The sequence below is a fragment of the Crocodylus porosus genome, unplaced genomic scaffold (genome assembly GCF_001723895.1).
Source record: "Crocodylus porosus isolate Cpor-Errol unplaced genomic scaffold, CroPor_comp1, whole genome shotgun sequence".
NCBI lineage: Eukaryota > Metazoa > Chordata > Crocodylia > Crocodylidae > Crocodylus > Crocodylus porosus.
The window spans coordinates 39,525,412-39,546,203 of NW_017728909.1; the positions used below are offsets into that span (position 1 = coordinate 39,525,412).

A 20,792-nucleotide genomic window follows, 5' to 3' on the forward strand; every position below is an offset into this window, starting at 1 on the left:
AGGGCTGTGGGCGCTGTGGCTTGGGAGTGAATGGCAGGGGTAGTGCACAGGCATATCACTGCTTCGCAATCATATTACACCTCTAACAGGTGTCTTTTCCTTTAAACTGGAAATATGGTAGCCCTACTTCTTCTAATGGTAACACACTGGCAAGGCTGTTGATAGGGCCTGGTTTAAAATCACAATTTGGCATTTTTTGTGAATATCAAAAGTTGAGCGATTTTCATGAAAAATGCAAGTTGCAATGAAATGCTACGATATGATCACCTGCCGGGGAGTTCCCCAGCAGGTAGTCATATCATGGCATTTTGTCGTAACAAGATGGCCACTGCAGGCTGGGGCAAGCATTCCTCAGCCAGCATCAAAAGCTTAGCAGCCCAGGGGAAGGGGGGGGAAAAGGGGTTGCAAAAGGGCCAGGGGGAGAAAATAGCTTGGAGATGGGCTGTTTGTTCTGCCACGCAGGAAAATTGAGGTGCCAGGGGCTGGGGGGGGGGCGGGTTGCAACCCCTTCCCCTTTCCCCTGGACTCCTCAGCAGCAATTAGAGGCCTTGCCCCCAAGGCCTCTGCTGCTGCAATTAAACCTGACCTTAAACCTGCCCCCTCAGCCAAATTAGAGGGTGTGGGGGAGGGCACCACCCTCTGGCCATGAAAATGGTGGCTCCTGCCACAATCAGGTCATGATATTAGCAAGCTGGGCCTACAATTTAAACCAGGCCCCAATCATGATTACTAGGCTAACCATTTAGAAAACAGGAATAAAAAATAAAATAAAATAAAAATAAATCAATCTATAGAACTTAAGGGAAGAGAAGTCAGTAGGACCATGGAACAGCAACAGTTCCTGCAGTGACGTTAAACAACAGGTACTCACAAATCCTAGCAGTGTATTTCAACACTCTCCTGCTAATCATTTAACCCCACCTACTGAATGGATGGGTCTGAGGCCCCTTCTATTTCTAAGAAGAACAAACCAAAGGAACATGGGAATAAAGCTACTGCATATATACAGGAGACAATGGCAGTTCAAAAGCATTCCCCATTTTAGTCATTATTTAAAAATTTCCAAGCTCATTTTCAAGGGAAAGAAATATTACTAAACCAAAAGTGTACCATGGTTACAAAGACAGATAGACAGACACATGAGAAGGAAGAGAGAAAAGAAAAACCAGTTGTGGGAACCAGATGCCCTTAAGCAAAAACACAAAGCTACAGAAATACTTGTGTATGTGATAAACCAAAATCTGTAATGTGTACTCTGCTATGTGTACACAGCTAGTATGTTAGCAAAGCAAAACTAATGTTAAAGCATAATCATCTTCAGATTCTTGTAACTTCAAAATGGGAAGTTGTTTCAGATACCCACCATCTTTCAACAGAGTACACTCTGAAGATTCAACAGTATGTTGCCACTCTTTCAGAAGGGGTGTTTGTTACAGCCATGACTATGATAAAACCACTGCCTCTAAGTAATTATCTTAAAAAGTGTTAACGCTTTAATAACTGAAAAAAAAAACCAGAAGTGCTTCCAGTTCACATACAAAAGTTGTATACAAGTATAGTAGAATTCACTATACAGAGCACATGTAAATCCTCATTAAAAATCCACAATTATTTGACAATTGTCATAAGCACCTCCCTTTTCACAGAATACAAAGCCTTTTATTTTTTCTGATTAATTAGAACAGTGGTTCTCCACCTTTTCAGATTCAGGGTAACCCCTTTAACAGATTATGAATGTGGCAGCAGCCCAGTTGAAAACCAGTTCTGCTGCCTCAGCCTACCTCAGTGCCCCTCAAATCAGGGTCTGCCACTGCCAGCTAAGTGCTCCACAAGCCTCCTGGCTAGCTAGACAGGGAAGGGCTGCAGCACAAATGCACCCTCTTCCTGCATTATGATTATATAATAAGCCTAAAGCAGGCAAGATAGCCTATTCTTGCAGCCCTTCCTGGTCTGATCCTGCATGGCACCTCCTGGAAGCAGAGGCATATACGGTAGGTAGAACTAACACACATGCCTGATACTGAGGGAGCAGAGGGGGCCAACCTAGCACAAGCAGGTTCTTTTGCCTGTTTTAGGCTTATCAGATAAGCAGGAGGAACATGCATTCATGCCAGAGCCCTTCCTGGTGTGGCTGAGCATGAGACACATGGGGGTTTTTACTTTGCCACAATGGCAGCGACCATGCTACAGCACCCCTCAAAGGGTCTTGTGGCACCCCTAATGATAACACCTAAATTAGACTACTGTCCAGCTTTGCATGGCAATATTCAGGAAGATCATGTGAGAAATGCTTCAGGGCCTTGCCTGCATCACAAAGGGTCAATGGAACTTCAGCAGGCTAGACCAGGCCATCCTCTGCCATATGAGGGAAGAAATGAAGGGCGAGTTTTGCACACAGCTGAAATCAACGTTACAAAGTATGTCAAGGGCATTATGCTACCCAGCCAGCAAGGCAGTAGCAGATCCAGTGTTTCAAGTTCATTCAAGTATATACAGCATCTTGACCCTTGGTACATGTCAATTATAAAGAAATATAACCTAGTTTATACAGTACAGTATCTTTTTCAAGAAAAATACTAGTGACTAGTAATTAACTGTACATTAACAATGTAAAAAAAATATGCATCTAAAAAGTTTGAAACAACTAAAAACAAGCCAATTTTGTTCCCCATTCCCATTGATATGGGTCAACCATCTCATTCCTTTAACAAGAATTAGAAATGATTTACAATACTGATGATGGCTCAACAAAGCACCCCCCCCGCCACACACACTTTACCTTTATAACTTTTTCCACTCTTAGCAAAGTTTTTTTTCCAGTAGTTAAACTGCTCTTTCGTGCCTTTTTGCACAAGATCTATCCTATTGATGACATGCCAAGATACAGTTTGTTAATGACCATAAGGATGAATTACATCCGAAAGCTTCTAGTTCTTTGAAATGGTTGAAAAGGCTTCTTTAAAGCCCACATCAGCAGCTGTGATTTCTGTTTAGATTTTTCAGGAAACAGCACTGCTTCAGTTTCAGAAGTAGGGAATCGTTCTTTGTATACTTCAGGGTAGGACTTCTGAAACTAGAAAAGAAATACAGTTCAGAGAACACAACCAAAAAGCTAAATTCAGCCACTGGAAAATATATTAGAAAAAAAGAAAGTATGTAATCTGTTACATAAGCCTAGGGCAAAGATGCCTTCTTGGGGCTCTCAGTCTATAGCAGTATACCTAAAAATGTGATGTTCTTTTTCCATATTGGAAAAGAAAACCTCTTTGAACAATTGAGAAATTAAAGTAAAATTTCAGTCTCTAGGACTGTCTAGACTCAAAACCTTCTCTTCCTCTAGAGAACTGAAGTCTACAAATTTGATGCAGCGTTTTATTACAAAAGTCTTACAATCTTAAAACTATACAGAAATACATTTCTACCTTTTAATCATATTATCAGGCTAATACTTGAACAAACAATATTTCACCTGAAGAACTAGAAACACAGCTGGGAGTTGAGTTCTTCAAGATAATCTGAATGCATATGGAAGTGACAAATATAACCTCTGAACATATCCTGTTTGGAACCATATTTTTTCAAATGTTAAAACATTACAAGATATTGGATCTACACTACACTTTCATGTTTATTTATTTGTGTGTGCATGGCAGTGGGAGAAGGGGTGGAGTCATCTTTAATGATTTACCCATGAATGAAACCAGCAGTAAAATTCTAGTGTATTAGCTTGACTTCATCTGGGATAGGAGGGTGAGACAAAAAAAGTTATAGCAAATTCCTCTGAACCATGGCTTGCCACCACCCCACTTCTTTATAGCGTCTTGTTTCTCCACACCAAAGCCTAAGCAGAAGCTAATGATGGTAATCTTTTTACACACACACACACACACACACACACACACACACACACACGAAAACAGGCCAGAATTTTGGAGAATTTTCTTCACCTGTTTCAGTTTCTTCTTCTTGTCTTTGACAGATATTTCTTTATTCATTGCAATTTCTTCTAACAAAGCTGCCAATGGTTCCTGAGAGCCATTTACTCGTTGGTACTCAAACTCATCTGTACTAATCTGATGACAAAATGATGGAGCAAGAAAAGTTGCATCAGTGTCAGCTCCTGCATATTTTATCTGAAGGAGAGAGAAAGAAAACTGCTATATTTTCAAGATGAAAGTTGGCAAAATTAGCCTTGTTTGAGGGAAACTGGAGTCAGCAGCTCTCAGTTCTATTGCCATCTTTTTACTGCTGATTCGCTGGTCCCTCTGTGGTCTTCAACAAGAAACATGCTAATGCTTCAGTTTGGCCAGACCCTTCTTAACAGAAATACAGAATTGATAACTATTTTACTAGAAGATAAGGGGAGAGAAAGAGAAAAACAGAGAGAGACAGAGAGCAATGGCACTTGTGGGAAAAATTGACAAAGTTGTTAGGAAACTGGAAAGGCTGGGAGAGAAAACAGTGGTAAGAGCCAGAGGAGTGAAGTTAGCACAAAGATCCTGTTGGCTGGCTAAAGGAAGCAGGGAATAGTTATGGAGCTCCTACATTAGCTGAGTATCACCCTAAAAGTGCCATGTAAGACAAGGCTCTTCTCTTTTAGAAAAGCTGTAGAGATGGCTTAGAGGGTAGTCTCTGCATGTGCACACTGCACAGATAAATTTGGTTGTCTCTGATTGTTGTCACCTTTGATGCCTTCTGTTTCTAGCACCATCTTACAAATATAAAGGAACTCAGAATACTGCATCTCCCTGCATTCAAATGATAATAAGGGTACTGTGATCCATGGCTGAAAGGTGACAGTAGAGAACTATGTCATTATGCCAACACCAAAAAAGTCAAAACCATACAAAAACATTGACCCTGTAATTCAGGGGTGGTCAATGTTGCAGCATGGGTGTCACAAGTGGTACAGGCAGCTTCTGTGTGTGGCATGCAGCAGATAGGGTAAAGGTCACAAAGCAGAGCAGCGACTTGGTTAGAGAGCACGAAGCTGAGCAACAGATCAGCTAAGGGAAAGGAGCTGGAATGGCATCAGGGAGAGTGTAAGGTTAAAAAGGTTGGCTCTCACTGCTGTAACTTTACATGGACTGTTTCAGAACCAGTTATAAGAACCTGACACATTTGTAACTGTTAACCTGCAAACACACAAATGGATTTAATCAGGTCTTTTTTCTTCCCTCTCACTTTTGATGCATTGTTCAGGGAATCCTCTCTGATCCTTTTGGATAGGGCAGGGTATAAATCTAATACAAAATTTTCATGTACATACATATGTACGTATATACATAGCAACTAAGTAAAATCGCTAGCCTAAAAGCATATCAAAACGATAAATAAATCAAATTATATTGTTATGACAGGAAAGTAGGGAAGGGTGGCACCTTAGAGGCTAACTTGTTCAAAGAGGCATTATTCATAGGCAGCTTACATGCAATGGGTTGCTGCCTATTAAAAGCTTTGCCTTAACTTCTGCCTGACTTCAGGCTAACATGACTAGCCATGTCCATACCACTGGTATGAAGAAAAAATGAAGAGATCTGTATGCCAAAAAGGTACCAATAAAACACTGCAGTCATTTATGAAAAACAATCCAAACTGATCTATCACATGCATATGTATCATATTACAATATTATGCTACAGCCAGTTTACAGCTTTAACAAATAGTAGAAGGAATCATGTGTTCTTAAATACTACTACATTTCTACATGTGAACACTGAAGTGCCAGTCATTAAAAGGAGTCATATTTAAAGATTTTTAATATTAGCCATAAAACCAGACTGAGATGTTGTTATGATACAAGGGTGATGTGAATTAAAGTCTCATCCTTGCTTCACTTCCAAATAGGTAATGAACAATTCAGCAAAGAAAAGCAGCGTAGGACTCTGCAGCTGAGTTGTAGGAATAGTTTGATAGCTAGTGGCTTGTAACATAAAACCAGTAAGAATCAAACATTTTTCTTGCCTGCGTTTTAGATTCCTTACTGCAAGTCATTTCTGTTGTATTAGGCTGCATTTGCAGTTGTAAGACAAATTGCTTATAAAGATTTTCTTAACTGAAGAGGCTCCTACAGGAAGCATGCCCACATGATATGTTGGCAGTAGATCAAGGGAAATAAAGACTTTACAAAAGAATCATTAAATCAGAGGTTATCGTCTCCTGTCCAAACTTGTTGAAGACAAGATCACAGAAGACATGGGAGGATAAAATGTTTCAGTGGAAACTCTCTTTCTTTATAAAAAATGTTCAGACACAGATATGTTTATGCTGGGCAATGCATTGCCAACTATACTGCCCGAGCTAGCTAATTCAGATACCAGAACCAGTGTAGTCACGTTAGCATAGAGCTCTGTCTAAACTAAACACACCCTACTTGTTTAGAGCTAGCACATGACTACACAGCATAGAATTACGCAGTACAGACCTACTCTTTATCTCTACAGAGACTAAAAAAAACATCAAAAGAAAATATCTGGATAAAACTACAAAACTGCTACTATAAAACTAATAGGTTACTGAACCTCTGACCAGATTTTTTAAATAATCAGTTTATTGGCACAGATGATGGAAGAGAATCATTTTTTTGGAAAGACAAGACACTAAATCATATTTAGCTCTTGATCTTCTAAAGTGGAACTAGCTCAGAAGGAGAGATGGGAAATAATGAAGTTTCCTTCCAAAGTGTAAAAACTTGCGAGTCAACTAATTTACATAATCACTTTAGCTGTGTATGGAGCATTTGTCTGCCAAACTGGAAAAAGTTCTTCCTGGCTCCATGCTGAACAAGGTGCGTGATAGGACAGTATGTTAGATATGACTGCATGAGCTCCAACAGTTCTTTTGTGGTTGGCCTATGAGGATTTTCATTCCTGATGAAGAAGCAGGTTATCAAATGTATAGGAATCTTCAGGTGCTTTCTCTGGAAGGCTCAAATACCTCACCCCTCTTCCTCAAAATAAGACTACCCTTAGCTATGATTACTTCTAACTAAGATCCTTATTTTCCTTAGACGTGTTACTTTTTTTTTTTTTTCTTACCCTTCCGGAATTGGCATACCCATGGAAGTCATAGAGATAAAATTGTCGTCTTCTTCATAACTACAGATTTTGATAGGGTTTACTGGTGCTCCTGCTTAGACTTATGTCTGGAGATTCTGGACTAGAGGGTCTTGCCCCTCTTGTCATGGTCACTAATCACCATCTTTGGGGTCAAGAAGGAATTTTACCCCAGTCAGATTAGTATGGACTCCGGGTTTTTGCCTTCCTCTGTAGCAGGGGGACATGGCCCTCTTCCTGGGATCTCTTGAGCATTTATTGACAACCTTTACAACAGGAGGATGCTGGCTGCCACAGTCCCCCTGCTTTGTGGCAGGTTAGGGTGTTAGAACTTGTGTCAGCTGACTTTAGTTTTACTAAGAGGTTAGATAATATATTTCTATAGGATAGTTTGGATAAGCTTGATCCTGCCTCAAGTAGGGGTTTGGATTAAATGACCTTTGCAGGTCCCTTCCAGCCCTACTTCTCTATGATTCTCTGAGGCATCAAACTTGGCCACTCTTTCAGCCTGTCTATGTATGTGGTTTGGCTAGAGACCAATTCTTAGTTAAAAAATGATAAAAGAGCTCAGTTAGAAGCATTTAAGAACTTTACCAGGAGCCAAGTCCCAGTCCCTATGTTTCATTAGTTATGCCTGGCAAGGGCTTTAGTCTTTTCCTGCATAGTTACTGTGCCTTAAATACCCTTCTTAGTGTTAATAATAGGTTATAAACATATTTTATCAACAACAGCAATTCAGTCACTCAGTATGCAGTGCCTGGCTTATTAGACAGTTAGCAAAAGCTGACAGATCTGTCACATTTTTGAGAACTGACAGGGTAATTTTTATGTCAGAACAGGAAAAATACTCTTATTAGTCCCACCTGCACTCTCCGGAGCTGTCCTACGTGCTCCTCTATGGCAATTTGTAAGGAGGAAGGGATGTTCAAGATCTCATCATAATTGTCCATGAGGAACATTACTAGTTTAGCAGCAAGCAATTCATCCAAATCCACTTCATCCTTAGAGCAGAGAATGCAATGAGAAAAAGCTTGAACCATCTGAAAGAAAAGGAAACCAAGATTCCTCATTATATGCAATTTTCCCCATGTACAAGCAATATAAATAAATGGTGTTATAATTGTTCTCTTTCAGAAAAGAGCAATCTTCAGCAGAGCCACAAAATCAGCACAATCCTGATAAAAGCAAGTACAATGAAAATGTTCAGGTTGACTAAAAATATATAATTTGCTCCAGTGCAGTTATATAGTCTCAATCTGAACTAAAAAAGTCATGCTACCTGAAAACAGACTTTGTTACTGCTAACATTTGAAAAGATAACCGTTTCACCCAGGATTTCCAGCAAGATTTAAACAAGAGGACTAACAGATCGCACAAGGCTGAGTTTCCTAATCAAATGCTCAATTTTTATTAAGAAAGAAAACACATTCAAAGTAAGTATAAAAGGATTTTAAGCAGCTGTTCAACTCATCTTCATGTCATTTTAGACCAAAAAACATATCTGAACTTGTTAGACACAGATGCAAGTTTGAACAGTAAAATCTGTTAATCTGTCACTGAGGGGATTGGTAACACTGACTTATGATAAGTAAGAGATTAAATCACTTGTTAGCCATTTTCAACTTTGAGAGATATATTTTGCTTGCCATTTTGTGGCACAGTAAAGCATTTTCTTCATTAAAAATAATATCAAAAAATCAATATTACAAAATATCAAGGTGAAAAAATGGAAACTACATCCTTTACTGGCTAAATGAGAATTATATGATTACACAGATAAATGATTAATGTAAAATTTCTTACAACAAAAATTTAGAATCCTCATGTTATAAAATTACTCAATGATGACAGTAAAATAACCAGGCAAAATTTTTTCTTTGCACTTTTTACACGCAGCCATCATGAAAACAGAAGACAAATATACATCGTGAACCATTACATTTTGTAGAAATCTGGATGAGCCAAGAAAAGCTGAAGCATAGTCAATGTTTTGCAAGCATCAGCTAACTGGCCAGGTATTACGGAGGGCTCATGATAGTAACCTTTAAGTCAACTAATTACCAGGAAAACAAATTACTGCATAAGGATGTACACTTGACAATGACTAATTATGCTTTAACAGATGAAGTATTAGCCAAAGGACTAATCAAAAGGACTCTGGCAAGGATTCAATATGCCAGCTAGTAAGACCCATAATGACAAGTTCTCAGTGACGAATTAATAAGATTTCAATGCAATTGCAATAACCTTTTTTCTTTTTTTTTTTGCTCTTCAGGCATGTTACATATTCTGAATACGACAGGCAAAATGGGATGTTAGTGCTCTTCCATGCACGGTAGTTATTAGCTCTTTGACTGAGGCATTAAAAAAATTGGTACAGAATCCACATATGGGAGACATCGCATCTCTAAAATATCAACACATTAGAAAGTTGCTGTTTGATTAAATGAATCTTTGTCATCTGTGTATTAATAAAAGGTACGTGAATGTGACTTGGCACTAATGTGTTGCTGCTAGTGACAAAACTAGAAAAAATACTGCAGAAAGACCATTGGAAAAAACCCAAGATATTATAATTAAAAACAGCCCTTAAAAAAAACAACACATATTCAGAGCTGAGCAGTAATATTCGGACATTTTCCAGTGGATTAGAACCAAGCAAATCAGATTCTGGCCTCAGGGTATTCAACAATATTCTGTTAACTTTTACCCTCTCTGCCTTCACATACTGTTCATCTGCAGTTTCGCAAAAGAGAAGGATTACTAGTCATCACCCACCACTCCTATACTTCTCTCCACAACAGGCCTCCCAACTCCTAGTGTATGGCTAAGCAGGAAACTATTTATTCATTTCTTTCCTCAAATACTTCTTCTGCAGCGAAGCCTCATGGCCAAATCCACCTTTTATATATCTGATATAACTTAGTAAATCATGACCTTTAATAGTAGCTAATTGGTACTTTATTCAGCAGCAACAGGAAAGGTTTTCTTGCTGTGAAATGCACAGAAAAAGGAAGCGTCTCAGAAGAATCAAATCTAAACAAATTGTTTGTCACAGTTTCTTTCATGCAGAAATCACTACAGCCAATTCAATTAAAAACAACTTTGATGCTATCAAAGACTAAGTCTTGCTTCTATGTCTGTCACCCATTTCTATAGGAATGATGCGCTGATTTAGTTTTTGAAAAAATAACAGAATTTCTGAATTGCAGTATCAGTCACCTTCTCTACAGCTAAAATAAACAACTGCACTCTGTTTGCCATCACATTCCTTCATAGTTTCATAGTTTCTAGGGTCAGAAGGGACCTGAGCAGATCATCGAGTCTGACCCCCTGCCATGGCAGGAAAGAGTACTGGGGTCAAACAACCCCACCAAGGTGTACATCCAGCCTCCTCTTAAAGACCCCCAGGGTAGGAGCCAGCACCACTTCTCTTAGAAGTTGGTTCCAGATCCTAGCTGTCCTGACCATGAAGTAGCGCCTCCTGATATCTAGCCTGAATCTACCCTCTGCCAGCTTGTGACCATTATTCCTGGTCACTCCTGGTTGTGCTCGTGGGAACAGGGACTTCCCCAGTGCCTGCTGGTCCCCTCTGACTAGTTTGTAAAAGGCCACAAGATCCCCCCTCAGCTTTCTCTTATGGACGCTGAACAGGTTCAGGTCCCATAGGGATCATGCAAGTGGCTCTCCTCTGGACCCTCTCCATGTCATCCACATGCCTCTTGAAGTGTGGCGCCCAGAACTGGATGCAGTACTCCAGCTGCGGCCTGACCAGTGCTGCATAGAGGGGGAGGATCACCTCCTTGGACCTGCTCGAGATGCATCTGTGGATGCATGACAAGGTGCGGTTGGCCTTCCTGACTGCCTCCCCACACTGCCGGCCCATGTTCATCTTGGCGTCAATGATGACTCCAAGATCCTTTTCTGCCTCTGCACTGATGAGAAGGGAGCTCCCCAGCCTGTAGGTATGGTGCTGGTTCTTCCTCCCCAGGTGCATCACCTTGCACTTGTCGGTGTTGAATCCCATCCTATTCTCTTCCGCCCACCCCTGTAACATGTCTAGATCCAATTGCAGCCTACTCCTCCCTTCTAGCGTGCCCACATCCCCCCACATCTTAGTGTCATCAGAAAATTTGAACAGGGTGCTGTTTACCAAAACGCTGATGAAGATGTTGAATACTGTGGGCCCAAGGACCGAGCCCTGCGGAACCCCAGCCCACATCCCTCCAAGTCGAAAATGACCCATCCACCACCACTCTCTGGGTGCGACCCTCCAGCCAGCTGGCGACGCATTTGACTGTGTAGGTGTCGACACACCACAGTTCTCCAGTTTCTTGATGGGAAAGGGGTGAGAGATAGTGTCGAAACCCTTCCAAAAGTCCAAAAAGACTATGTCCACTGCTACCCCTGCATCTAAGGATTTTGTGACCTGGTCATAAGCGGCCACCAGGTTGGTCTGACAGGACCTGCTGCTAATGAACCCGTGTTGATTACCCCTAAGCATAATCTCCCCTGCTGGCCCCTCATGGATATGCGCCAGAATAATTCTCAAAAAGCTTGCCCAGGATCAAGGTAAGACTAACTAGCCTATTGTTTCCCAGGTCCTCCTTCCTCCCCTTTTTGAAGATAAGAACCACATTGGCCCTCTTCCAGTCCTCTGGCACCACACCAGAGCACTAGGAGCGCTCGTAAAGCCGTGCCAGGGGTCCCGCAATGACCTCAGCCAATTCCCTCAGTACTCTAGGGTGGAGATCGTCCAGACCAGCTGATTTGAATACATCCAGTCCTTCCAGAAGTTCCCTAACTAGTTCCTCACTAACCCTTGGCCTAGGTGCGCCTCCCCTGGGATCTAAGGGGGGCCCAGATTCTGGTGCATTTTACTTTGCATACATAACCCTTCTGCCAGGCACTGGAAAGCAGTAACAAGGGCCAGATTCATATATAGGAACAAACTTTTAAAACAAATTTTAACTGATCATGCCGATGTTAACAGCCGTATGCACTTGCAAGCAATGTTAACACTAAACCAGGGCTTATTAAAGGGGAACCGGAAGCAAATACAACCTTGAAGAAAAGTTCAGCTATTAAAAATATTAGCTGAATCCTGAAACAGTTAATAGTATCAGCCACTGGCAAACAAACCCAGAGAAGGTACCACTTAGCCCACTTAGTTGGGAAGGAAGACTTACCCAGAGCTGCCATCTAGGGCAGGGGTGGGCAATTATTTGTGGCAGAGGGCCACTTACTGAGTTTTGGAAAGCCATCAATGGTTGCATGACAGGCAGCCCAGGGCAGATTAATAAAAAATTTAGAAAATTAATAGGGGCCCCGCAGGCCAGATAGAATGGCCTGGCAAGCTGCATCTGGCCCCTGGGCCACACTTTGCCCACCCCTGATCTAGGGGCTCTACACAAGCCAACAGCAGCGGGTGCTTAGTACTAGGGCTATGCAAAACCACACTGTTTCGTTTTGACTTCCATTTCACCATTTGGAAGGGACAGTGTTTTGTTTCGTCATTTCGTTTCAAAGCACTGTTCCATTTCATTTAATCAAAACTGTTTTGCTGTTTCAACATTTCACCCGTAAGCTATAGTGGGGAATTGTGACAATGCCTAAAACTTTGTCATTTCTTGCCTGATTCGGATGAAAGTTGCAGGGATGGTAGCCCCTTCTGAGGGCATAAAGCCTGCTACATTTCAAGGAGACAGGTACAGAGATTTCTGAGAAACTGCACCTCAAACTGTTCAAAGCAAAATTCGTGACACGTCGGCAGCAGCAGCCTCCTCTCATTGTGCGCGCAGATCTGGGACCCACACTCCGCAAGAGGGCTGCGGGGCTGTGCCGGACTTCTCCCAGAGGTGCAGGCCCCCAGATCTGTGCACCAGATGGAAGAAGGCTGCCACTGCTGCCTGGGACCAGCGCTGGGCTCAGCCCCCACCCAGCGCTGGGGAAGATTGTCGCTGCCGCTGGCCCCAGGCAGCAGCAGCAGCCTCCTCTCACCCAGCATGTAGATCCGGAGGTCTGCACCTCCAGAAGGAGTTCAGCACAGCCCTGCAGCCCCCCCCAGGGGTGTGGGCCCCTGGATCTGCATGCTAGATGAGAGGAGGCTGTACCACCTGGGACCGCCGCTGAAGCCAAACAAGCCCAGCTTCAAAACTTGAAACGTTTCAAGTGCCCTCATATCATTTCAAAGCTGTCTCAAAGCCCTTTGTTTCATTTTGATTTCACTGTTTTGAGCTTGAAATGCACTGAAATGAAACACCCAGCAAAATTTCACACAGCCCTAGTGCTTAGTAGTGAGGCCCACTCTAGAGGACCCTGATGCTCTTCCCTGCCAGGGACTGCTGCTGTGCTCCAGGTTTTCTACCATCTTTGCCAGCCAAAATAGCAAGTGCTAGGTGCAGAGGCCTTCACTGGAGTTTGTCACTGGTGCTAGGGATCACTGCTCTAGCCAGAGGGGATCACTGCTGGGGATTACTTCTCTGGCCACTGCCACCAAGAGTTACCCTGCTCTTTTAGATCCTGTCCTGGTCACTGCAGGCTAAGAGATTTTAAGCAATTTTTACCATGTGCATCAGGCTTCCACCTGCATGCACTATAAGGTCTCGTGCTTATATTTTCCCTTTTAAATAGCTAATGAGCCATATGACCAGCCAAGAAATGACTTCTGCCTGAAATCTCTCCTGTTCTACCACACACGCATATATCCACTGCAGATCCCTGCATCTGCAACCTCCTACTGCACCTGCACCCTCCTACTGCAGATCCCTGCACCTTTGCCAATGGGAAGCTATGCAACATTTGCAGGCCTACAAAATTCAGAGTTTTGGAAGGGAGGGCTGGTGGGATCCATCTTCCCTTTACAATTGCACACTTTAACCTCAACAGTAAAACCTAGGCCCCAAAACAGTAAAAGACAGGCACACTAGCCCCAAAACATCTAAATATGCATATTAAGGAGGGTATACAGAGAAAGAATACGCAAAGTTCCCCTTACAGAACACAATCATAGCTGAATATGCATAACAAATGGTATATGTGCAACCTAATCATAAAAGATTTTGTAAGCCTAGTTAGATTTTCCACACTAGAAATATACCTACCAGAGTTCTGGTATTAGCTGCATCAGAAAGAGGTGGCAAATCCTTGTTAAGGCTGATCCTTGCCATCATTCTCACCAGTAGCTGTAGTTTTTTCCGATTTTCTGGTGGCAGCAGAAGACAGGATACCTGAAACGCTTCAATAGCTTTGTTGGTTTTATGTAGCAGACCTAGATTAAAAGAGGGACAGACACTTAACTACCTTTCCCATTAAACATTTCCCTTAAAAATACGTAACTAAACCTATTTCTCATATTTTCCTACCACACATTTGACACTGAGTTCCATCACCCCAAATTAATCCATTCCTACAGCAGAAGGAACCAGTGTTATTTCCTCTTATGCACCTGTTCAACATATCATAAAGCTCTTCTCAGTGATTGGAAAATAAAGAATGAACACATTACTCAGCCGTAGCCCATTGATCTGAAACAAGGTACGGGGGGGGTCACTATCTGGGTATCTGTGGATGAAAAAAGGACCCATCAATACAATTCATCCTGTAAACTTTTCATACTTTCCCAGCCTGGGTCATGTATGAGATTTAAAAAATGACCACCAGAAGGAAAAGTAAAGACTGAAGAATCTAATAAATTCTACTGACAAACAATGTCTTTGTACAAAGTGTAAATACCTATATAAAATACATACTGAAACACAGACTATACTGTCTAGAACTAGACAGAAACAGATTTAAGCTCAGCCCAGATTTAAGCTCTAGCAACAAACTCTAAAAGGCAGCACTATATAATAATGCAAGAAGAAGCTGATGATTTAACGTTTGTTGCTGAACCAATTTGCAAAGTAAAATTTTTGAATAAGTGATATACCACTTTTACAGGTCGACAGTATTAAAACTTTGAATTAACTGGCACTTAGGTCATGTCTACACTGCCTCCAGACTGCAGTAAGGAGAACCACAGCTAAGCATATGCTAAGTTGTTTTCAAACTTCCTAAGGTTATAGAGAATCTTAGAGTCAGAGTAGTAGTGCTTGAAGGGATCCCTAGAGGGCATTTAGTCCAACTGCCTGCCTACGGCAGGATTATCCCTATCCAAACAAACCTATACAATCCATAATTTAAAAAAACTCTGAATAAGACTACCGTCAACCCTGACAACGCAGGCCTAACACCCTAACCTGTCACAGATAAAGCAGGACAGCCATAGTAACCAATGTCCTCCTTCTATGAAATGTTGTCAATATATTATTCAAGAGATCCCAGGTACAGCCATGATCACCCCCCTCTCCCTGCTACACAAGAGGGCAAAAAAACCCCACAATCCATACCAATCTGACCATAGGGTAAAATTCCTTCCTGACTCCAAATATGATGATCAATTTGACCCCGAGCAGAGGGGCAAGACCCCCTAGCCAGAAACCCCCAGCTTTGGTCCCAGCAGGAACACTGGTATAACCCAGTCAAAGTCCCCAGCCTTGACTGTAGCCAAGACCCAATGCCTCTGAGGAAGACTTAGAAACACCCTGGCACATGCAACTTAAAGTGGGCATGGGGGCAATCAGAAAAGCCCAGAAGCATGGGAGATGCACACTGTAGAACATAGGTATAGCTATGTCTAGACCAGTGGTCCCTAACCGGTCAATCCTGATCAACCAGTAGATCGGGGAGCCTCTTTTAGTCATCCTGGGCTGGGCGCTAGGGCTGTGTGAAATTTCTCCGGGTGTTCTGATGTGTTTTGAGCTCGAAACAACGAAACAGAAACGAAACAAGAGGCTCTGAAATGAGAGTGCTTGAAATGTTTCAAAATGTTTGGAGTTTCAAAGCTGGGCTTGCTGCAGCTAAACAGAAACTAAGGAGAGGGAGGGGGAAGAAGGACTGCTCTCATATTGACATCTAGCTCCCTGTTCAATTCCCCAGCTCTCTGATCATTTCTCCAGCTGTTCCCGGGGGATGCAGGCCCCGATCTGTGCACAGGCTTCCAGCAGGCAGAAACTGCAGTCAAAAGCCTCTGGCTGGGGAAGCGATCAGAAAACAGGGAAGTGATCAGAGCTGGGGAATCGAACTGGGGGATGGGGGAACATTCAGGTCTTTGAACATTTCCCGAGTTCCCAGTTGGATTCCCCAGCTCCCCGATCTTTTCCCCAACTATTCCGGGGGGGGGGGGGGGAGAAGAGGGGCACAGGCCCCCAGATCTGCACACGGGATGACAGCATGCTGCTGCTGCCAGCTGCAGCACCAGTCTTCCCAGCACTCAGCACGGGCTGCGTCCAACGCTGGTCCCAGCCAGCAGCAGCAGCCTGCTGTCATCCCACACGCAGATACAGGGGGCATGGGCTCCTACATCTGCACGCAGGATGACAGCAGGCTGCTGTTGCCAACAAATTATACGGAGTTTTGCTTTGAACAGTTTGAGGTACAGTTTCCCAGAAACCCCTGCACCTATCTCCTTGAAACTTAGGAGGCTTCACACCCTCAGAAGGGGCTACCAGCCCTGCAATTTTCATCGAAATCAGGCAATAAATGACAGTTATATGCATTTTCACGATTCCCCATTATAGCCTATGGGTGAAATGTCAAAACAGTTTCTACAAAACAAAACTAAACAGTGCTTCAAAACAGCGAAACAAAGCATTGTCCCTTAGAAACAGTGAAACTGTGCCGTTTCGCACAGCCCTAGGCGCGCATCTGCAACCTCCCCCCACCCCCCACTTCCAAGCCCAGCAGGTCAATCTGGGAGAGGGAAGGGGTGGAGGCCAGATTGAGGCCTCCACGGTAAGAGAGGGACAGCGCAACCCAGCCAGGAGAAGAGGAAGCTAAGTGGGGCCCCAACCTGGCTGGGTGGCAAAAGGATTGGAGCTTGGGTGCGGGGTCATCCAGGGGTAGAGGAGGCTCACACAGCTGGGCACACCCCACCAGAGGCCCTGAGGGCATGTGCCACCCTTCCCCAAACATTTGGGTTGCCAAAATATTTCATAGATTTCATAGACATTAGGGCTGGAAGGGAACTCGGAAGATCATCAAGTCCAGCCCCCTGCCCAAGGGGCAGGAAGTCAGCTGGGGTCATAGGATTCCAGCAAGATAAGCATCCAAATTTCTCTTCAAGGCGTTCAATGTAGGTGCATGAACCATCTCCAGCGGCAGGCTATTCCAGACCTTGGGGGCTCGGACAGTAAAGAAATTCTTCCTTATGTCCAGCCTGAAACGGTCTTGCTGGAGTTTATAACCGTTTGACCTCGTCATCCCTTGGGGCACTCTGGTGAACAAATCATTCCCCCAGATCCTGGTCGTCACCTCTGATAAACTTATAGGTGGCCATCAGATCACCCCAAGCTCCCCACGGTCCAGATCCAGCCCAAGGTACAAGGCAAGTTTGACATCTCTGGGTTAGTATATTAGCAAAAAAATTTTTAGTTAGGAACTATAAGCACGGCTTGGCAAATGAAGCTGACAGCTCCTAAAAGATTAGTTAACAACACTGTAAGTTGTAGATAAGACTTAAACAAAAAACAATAAACAAAGCTTGTACAGTATCATGAACACATACAAATATTGTTTCCAATTCAATAACTCTCACTGAATTACCTCACCTAGATTGCCCCTACATGCAAATCTCTTCTTTACATAGAAACCTGGGATAAGGCAACCATCCCTGCCCACAGCAGTGTAACAGGAAGTTAGGCACATATATTGGCAAGGAATTAGAGAGTCCATTATGGGTTCTCCACTCTACGCTTCCAAATAAGCATTTGGAGGCCTTGGTCTCTGGTACAGTCTCAAAGCTTTCCTTCTGCTTTGCACTGCCACATGGTTCCCAAGTAGGGGGTGATCTTACCCCACCAGAGGTAGGCTACAAATACTTTCTAAACAGTGCTAAATTTCAGGTATTCTGTGACTTACAGATAACTGTGTAAGCAGACATCAGAACATATTTGGGAACAGGCATACTTCCCATGCTACCAAGGCTGAAATACTGAACACAACATGTGGTAATATACAAGCAATTCAACAAGAACATTCAAATGCTATAGATTACCAGCAGCGTAAATAACCATCTAATTCTATTTCACTGATTTTTATTTCCAGGGCAAATAATTGGGCTGCTTTTTGAACAAGTTCTTTATGTAATTCACAATTGCCAGGCCTGAGCTACATTTGGCAAGAAGCAATTTTCACCCTTTAATGATCTGTTCACAACAATAAAATGGGAGGACACCTAATACGTACAGAACAAATTTCAGGGGTCCATAATTCGTTTTAGCTATGGACTATGAACCAAATTAACCATGAACAGTGTAAGGGCATGAAACTATAGGCAAAAAACCCAAACACATATCTACTGAACTATATGGGAATATTGCCATCAAATTAAACTGGTCAGGTTTTCATCCTTTGATTCTGAGAGATATTTAAATCTAAAAACAGCCTTTCTGGAAGAACATGTTGAGATGCCTATGCCAGTGAATCCCTCTCAACTCAGAATTCAAACTTTGAAGAAAAGTGTTTATTTAAAATAAAATGATGGAGCAAGCCAAAATACTGAAGATTAAGACCATTACTTTTCATGGGAAAGGATTAAATTTAAACAAAGTTGGACACACCCCAGCGCAGCCTGCCCGGCCGCTTCAATCACAGCGACTGCATGCTGCGTGCCGCGTGCCTGTGGCTCCCACTCACGCGGTTTGGAAGCCCCGCTCTGGACTCCATGTGAAGCAGGGGGCAGGGCTCCCTCCATTGCTGGCAGAGTGTAGGGACCTGTGCGGCATGAAGCAGGGGAAACAGCAGGCTTCAGCGCAGGGCTTCCCCTGGTGTGAATGCTGGAGCTGCAGGCACATGGTGTAGAGCCCCTGCGATAAGGAAGGCTCCGCTCCCTCCTCCTGTGCAATGCTGGCCAGAGCCACACCTGTGCCAGGCATGAATGCCTTGACCTCTCCGCTTCCTGCTGCTGCCAGCAGCTGGGGCTGCACACCAAGGGGGAAGTGTGTGCGGGGTCCATACAACCTCCACACCTCCACATCTTGCCCAGCTGAGCTCTGTGCTCCCACTCCCCTTCTGGGCGCAGGCTACATACTGTACTCCCGCTTCCATCCAGCTGCAACTCCACCACCCCCACCCCTACCAGGTAGCATGTTGTGGGATTGTACAGGTGGGTAGAAGGGCTAGGCAGGGTACAATTCATTGGAGGGTTTCTGTGGGCCAGATGAAAAGTGCCTGGAAGGCCAGATCTGGCCTGTGGGCCATATTTTGTCCACGCCTGAACTAGATTATGGTGAAAGTCAAGAAACAAGCCAAACCATCTCATTCTCACATAGCTCTGCTGGCTTTGGAAAATTAAATGGAGTATGTTTTTACACTGGACAAGTGGACTATGACTGAATGTGCACAGGAATCGGATTTTTTCCATCTGAAAGAGCTGTTGTCACAGTCACTTTTCTGAACGTACATTCTTAAGTAGTTAGAACATCAGTCATGTTTTACTCCTACACACCCTTAGAACAAAGGAACAGACTTTCATTTTTAGAAGTCTGTTCGTTTAATACTGGAATGTTAAGACCTAATCCTATTCCCACTGAAGTCAAGTTCTTACTGACTTCAATATTATAATCACACTCTTTTACTAGACAGTATGTCCCAACCACAAAAAAGTTAAATCTGATGCCCAAGAACAGGGTTATTTAATATTAAAAGTTGAACTCTAGACAAAACTGGAGCTCTAATTGGCTAACAAGGTCATGCTGTCCAGTTCAAGCAATGTTCACCCAGGCTCAGTGGGTCAGCATCTTAAAAGCAGAATGAAAAAGAAGTAATTTCTAAACAAATTACAAATTTAAGGAAGCAAGTAATCAAGACTTAGGTTTTAAACGATCTACATACTGCTCAGCAAAGCAAGGCTTGGGGGCATAATTTTTAGAGGTATTTTGACAACTAAAATAAATAGTTGGATTCTGAGCCAGATTTTGAAAATCCCAGGAGAAGTTTGCACATCTTTAGGCACCCAAGTATCTTTAAATATCAGACCCTTAGGTCATACTATACTAAGCAACTCCTAAACCCTTCTAAAAATTCAAAGCTAAAGCATTCTGCTGCCTGCCTCCAAAATATAGTCTAAGATATATAGCAATAGCATAGGCTTATCATAGAATCATAGAAAAATAGGGACCTCAGGAGGTCATCTAGTCCAACCTCTTGCTCAAAGCAGGACCATCCCCACCTACTGCACCCCAGCCAAGCCTTTGTCTACCCAGGTCTTAAAAACCTCCAAAGATGGAGAATACACCACCTCACTGAGTAACCTGTTCCAGTGCTTTACTATCCTCCTAGTGAGGAGGTTTTTCCTGCTATCTCCCCTAAACTTCCCTTGCTGCAACTTGAGACCATTGCTCCTTGTTCTGTCATCTGCCACCACTGAGAACAATCTAGCTCCATCCTGTTTTGAACCCCACTTCAGGTAGTTGAAGGCTATTAAATCCCGCCTCAGTCTTTTCTTCTCCAGACTACATAAGCCCAGTTCCCTCAACCTTTCCTCAGAAATCATGTGCCCCAGCCCTGCAACCATTTTTGTTTGTCTGCTGAATTCTCTCCAATCTGTCTACATCCTCCGTAGTGAGGTGCCCAAAAAACTGGACACAGTACTCCAGATGTGGCCTCACCAGCACCAAATAGAGGGGGATAATCACT

General features: G+C 43.1%; 1 protein-coding gene across 3 annotated transcripts in view; it reads right to left on the bottom strand.

The window, feature by feature from the left end:
* Positions 1–1,479: 1,479 nt before the first annotated feature.
* DEPDC1B (DEP domain containing 1B) overlaps positions 1,480–20,792 on the bottom strand; it is a 51,871-nt gene continuing 32,558 nt past the window's right edge. Inside the window, exons 8-11 of one of the 3 annotated variants that reach the window (XM_019532111.1) lie at positions 14,159–14,325; positions 7,919–8,095; positions 3,948–4,133; positions 1,480–3,073 (exon numbers count right to left, since the gene is read on the bottom strand). In XM_019532111.1, the coding sequence (XP_019387656.1) occupies positions 2,912–3,073; positions 3,948–4,133; positions 7,919–8,095; positions 14,159–14,325 (692 nt within the window). In that variant the 3' untranslated portion in view covers positions 1,480–2,911. Of the gene's footprint in view, positions 3,074–3,947; positions 4,134–5,056; positions 5,219–7,918; positions 8,096–14,158; positions 14,326–20,792 lie in introns of those variants that run through there. The other 2 variants (XM_019532112.1, XM_019532113.1) reach the window with 2 other exon arrangements.